Genomic DNA, 4,831 nt, shown 5'->3' with positions numbered 1-4,831 from the left:
GTTATTGAAGAGTGATGAGGCTACAGCCTGTCTCTTATACACATCTAGATGTGTATAAGAGACAGTATATATATATATACATATATATATACACACTTATGAATTCTTCTCTTTGTCATTCTATTATCAGTCCTATTGTTATATTCAGCATCATTTACATGTGAATTGCCAGAGAAAAATCAAATATCCATTTATAAACCAATTTGCATGACAACACATTAGTAACACTTCATTACACAAAATGAATTGGTCACCCAATACCAGGTCACATGGCTTAAAATCAGGAAAAACCAACTGTTTATCTTTTGTGCAAGTATTACACCTCACAAGGAAACATAAGGTAATTACTTGATTTTTAGTTTTTAAATTATCAAAATCAATCATGTTAACCGTAATGAAGCTAATTATTAGCAATATTTGAAACTGGGTCAAAATATTATCCGAGAATAGTATGTTGTATAGAAGGCTATTATTGATGGGAGTGACACTATTTGTGGATTGCTGGTACATTATGTGAATTCACATAATGTAACTAGAAATATTTCCAAAAAAAAAAACGACTTTCACTTATGACTGGTTTGTATTTCCAAACGTAATAAATTTATGTATTCTTAAGAATGACCTATATCATTTTCAATGCATTTGTTTTATGATATGACACATAAACATAACAAATAATAGCATACAGGTAGAATTGGCTTACAACTGGTGTAACAATAGCCACGAAGTTATTTACATTGCAGTCTGAGGATGGAAATAAATAGTACTCTACATTCAAAATGTAGAAATTGTGATATACGATTTGATGTAGGCCTAGGCCATATATACTTTCTTTAGCTTTGTTGTTACCACTATTGTTGTTATATTACAGTATTATTAATGATAATATTATTATTATTTATCTATATTCAATTTTTTAAAATATATTTCATTATTTTTATTATTCTGCTGGCTGGGTGGGACGAGTTACAGATAAACTGCATCATAGCGGATTTTTTTACTTCAGCTTTAGACTTGCAACCCCCCTCCCCCCACCCAAACTCGCTAGGCATACTGCTCTCATTTTCTGTGAAACAGACGAAGAGCACATTATGTACGCTATCCTTCTTCAGCGTAGAGCACTGTACCTTTCGAGACAATGCGACTTAGTCTAGGCTTGCCCCTACTTTAGTACTACTTGACTACGTAGTTAGCCAAGTAGTTAGTTTTATCGGATTGTCAATGTATAAGTATGTACAATGATAGAGCAAATGTGTTATAGTCCCACACAACAACACTTCTACAATATCAATTCCTGACCCACTACGGTCCAAATAACCTGCATACTCCAACTCTAACCGATCTATGCATCTGGGGTAGGGACATTATCCCTCTAGATCCGAATGACCCCCATGCTCCAATCCTAACCGAACTATGAATTATGGGAAGGGAAATTACTCCACTAAAGTCCTACTGATCAACATACCCCAAATACTAATAAAACAAAACAATATTTTCTGAATTGTTGTGGGTCTCTGCTTTTGTACAGTGAGTATCTGTTTTTCAAGCGGGTCTTGTATCTGTTTCAAAGTCTCTGTTTTTGAAACACTCCTTTTTGTTTATCTATTTCATATTGAAAGATAATAACTAGCAAGTCAACCGTACCACAGTGAGCAGTGATATTTTTTAATTATTAATTCACAGAGTTAATTCAAGATGGCTACCAGTGAGCTGAATCAGTTTCTGGAAAATGTTGATGAGAAAATCTTAGAGTGCACTATATGCTTTAAGAGACTTCAAAATCCTAAATCCCTCAACTGCCTCCATACTTTTTGTTTGGCATGTCTTGAAGATTGGGTAAGGAAAGAAAAGGGTAAGCTGACCTGCCCAACTTGTTCAAAATCATATCCTATTCCAGAGGGCGGACTTCAGAAGCTTTCACCAAATACCATTTTGAATAACTTATTAGAAACTATTGAACAATTTTCAGAAATAAATCAGATGAAATGTATCTGTGGAAAACGACAGGCAAAATACTACTGCCAGGAATGTAGACACTACTTGTGCTGTACTTGTAGTGACCATCATAAAATATTGCCAATATCTGCAAAACACAAGCTACATTCAGTGGAGGAAGTACAATCAATGACACCTTTACAGATTGCATCGTTACATCCTCCGCTGTGTCCACTTCACAATGAGCCTTTTAAATTTTTCTGCTGCATATGCAATGTTCCAATATGCATGCATTGTGTAATTACTGACCACAGTGTAGGGGAAGGAAATCACAAACCAATCAGCATTTCTAAAGCATTCCAAACATTTAAAGAAACTTCAGCAACATTGGAGGAAGCTGCCAATGAATGCAAAAACAAATTACAAGATGGCCTCAAAGCAGTTATTCAGATTGCTACAGATTTGGAACAAAATAAAAATTCATGTTTAAGAGATATTGATAATCATGTGCAAGTAATGGTCAAGAAAATGAAAGAAAATGGTGATCAAATAAAGAATGAAGTAGAGACAATATATAAAAGGAAAAAGAAGGTGTTAGATGTACAAATTGAGGAATTGAAAACAACTATATTTGACATAAATACAAAACTGAGTTTTCTTAATCAGTTATTGAAGAGTGATGAGGCTACAGCAATGCAATCAAGTGAAACAGTAATTACAGCACTGAAAGTAAGAACTAATGAATTGCCAAAAGCAAAGCCAAATGACAATGGACAAATTAAATTCTTCAAAAACAAACAGCAAATTACTTCGTTGCAATGTGATATTGGGTATGTATCACACATGAGGGCTGCAGACTGTTTAACTTTAAAAGGAGAAGAATTTGTGACCCCAGGTCAGATAATTGTCAAAATAATTAAAACTGATGAATGTAAAATACATGCAAATCAACTGAAGGCAACATGGACAAAGCCTGCAGGAGAAACCAACATCACCAGAGTTCAAAAAGATGAAAAAGGAGACTATTTTGTGACACTTGGCAAATGCACAAGTCTGTGTATTTATAAACTAGATGTGAGTGCTGATGGTGAACCAATCAAGCAATCACCATTGACAATCAAAGTACAGAAGGAAGGACTAGTAAATACAATTCAACTAAACCAAGTTATTTGCGATTTAGTTAAGTGTGAAGATGATTGCTTGCTTGTTTCGAATGTGAGTAATGAAATACACAAGTTCAAGCTATCAGGAGAATACATTGGTAAGATTACACTACCAAAAGATGTAAGTGTTTACAGAATGTACAAAATGAAGAATGGTAACATAGCATTCAGTGACTATAATGTTTGTATCAGAATATGCAATATGCATGGTCAGGTGATCAAATCAATTGGTCAGGGAGTACTGATGTATCCACAAGGTGCATATCTGGATGAGGCATCAAATTTTATTTATGTAGCTGATTGGTGTATTGATTATGTGTATATGTTTGACATTGATAGTGGCAAGATGATCAAGAAGATAGGATCAAGAGGCTACGAAAAAGGTCAAATGAATTTAGTCTGTGATATGACCCTTACAAACCAAGGGCATATCCTTGTATTAGATTCCGGCAGGTTACAACTGTTCCATAAATGGGGAAGGTTCATGAAAGTCCTTGTCAAAGAAGGTGACAAAAATGGTGAACTGAGGAAACCACGTGGAGTAGTAGTTGATGAGGATGACAACATTATTATATCAAGTCATCACAAACTACAGCTATTCAGTAGTGATGGAAAATTTATTAAAAGAATTGATGAAGAAGAAGATGGAATTAATTCTCCCTGGGGATTATCTATCATTTCATACCTTCCACGAAGAGTTGCTGTAGCAAATAATGTTGTTGAAAGTCGGCATGAGAGGCAGAATATAAAAATATTTAATTATTGAAGTTTGAAATGTTCAACTCTGTTGGTTATATGGAATATTATTATGTATTAACATACCACATACTTATTGATTTCTTAATACAATAAAGCTGTAAATCACACTTAATATTAGTAGTTACAGAATATATAGTATAGTAGTATTAGTGATGCTAGTCTTTGTGTTTGTGACATGATTATATAGGCATATAGGGTTGTAGCTATAGAAAACTAAGTCCGGGTGGTAGACATCTTAAGGGAAAAAATATTGGGAAAAATTCTGTTGTTGCATCATGCATGCATTGGCCCCACATTTGTCAAACCTAAGCCAAGGTCTATTTTAATGTATAGTTTGATTTCAGTCAAAATCTTTTCTCAAATGAGTAATGTGAGTGAGAAAGGTTTTAAATAAATATGTTAAACATAATTTTTTGAAATTTTAAGTCCGCTTGCGGAAGGCAACACAATTTTTTTGGGCAAGTGGTCTTGAATTGAAAAGTTGTATTATGCACTGATAGACAAACAAAAGGAAATGGATGATGGAGATAGGTGGCTAGAATTAGATTACCTGTGAGCTGCATTGAGTTGAGGGTTTGCTGCAATGGTTTATGGCAATGCAATCTTGTCCTTCCTGTTCATAGCCATAAATACATATACACCTAAAAGCACAAAATGAGTTTAAAATTATTATGAATAATACACACAATGTTTTAATACCTTATAATAATCAGTTTTTAATAATACACACAATGTTTTAATACCTTATAATAATCAGTTTTTCTATATGTGTTTTGTATTAATTCTTTACATTCTATTGTATTTTATTTGGTTTTGGGTGGCATCAGCTCCTATTTTCAGTTATGATTGTTTTCTAGTTTCCTGTTTGTGTGTGTGTCACATGATTGGTGCATACACGCCGTTGACGATGCTTGTCACGTTTCTATCGCTGACGAGTTACCATAACTTTTTGCAGTTCTGTTTTTTTTAATTTA

General features: G+C 33.8%; 2 protein-coding genes across 2 annotated transcripts in view; one reads left to right on the top strand and one right to left on the bottom strand.

The window, feature by feature from the left end:
• Positions 1-4,791, bottom strand: part of LOC117116174 (stabilin-2-like) — a 10,304-nt gene extending 5,513 nt beyond the window's left edge. The window contains exon 1 of the mRNA XM_033260180.1: positions 4,408-4,791. The gene's annotated coding sequence lies outside the window, so the exon portion shown is untranslated. The remainder of the gene's footprint in view (positions 1-4,407) is intronic.
• LOC117116175 (E3 ubiquitin-protein ligase TRIM71-like) lies at positions 284-4,385 on the top strand. Its single transcript, XM_033260181.1, has 2 exons — positions 284-340; positions 1,684-4,385. Exon 2 carries the CDS (start codon positions 1,696-1,698, stop codon positions 3,862-3,864), a length of 2,169 nt encoding a protein of 722 aa, XP_033116072.1. The 5' UTR covers positions 284-340; positions 1,684-1,695; the 3' UTR covers positions 3,865-4,385.
• Positions 4,792-4,831: the final 40 nt, after the last annotated feature.

Source organism: Anneissia japonica, unplaced genomic scaffold, assembly GCF_011630105.1.
Source record: "Anneissia japonica isolate Jap-2015-1 unplaced genomic scaffold, ASM1163010v1 scaffold7695_len11127_cov160, whole genome shotgun sequence".
In the NCBI taxonomy this organism is placed as follows: Eukaryota; Metazoa; Echinodermata; class Crinoidea; order Comatulida; family Comatulidae; genus Anneissia; species Anneissia japonica.
This window is presented reverse-complemented; position numbering and strand designations above follow the sequence as displayed.

Coding starts and splice junctions, on each gene's coding strand:
- LOC117116175 (XM_033260181.1), top strand. CDS start 1,696: ATGGCTACCAGTGAGCTGAATCAGTTTCTGGAAAATGTTGATGAGAAA.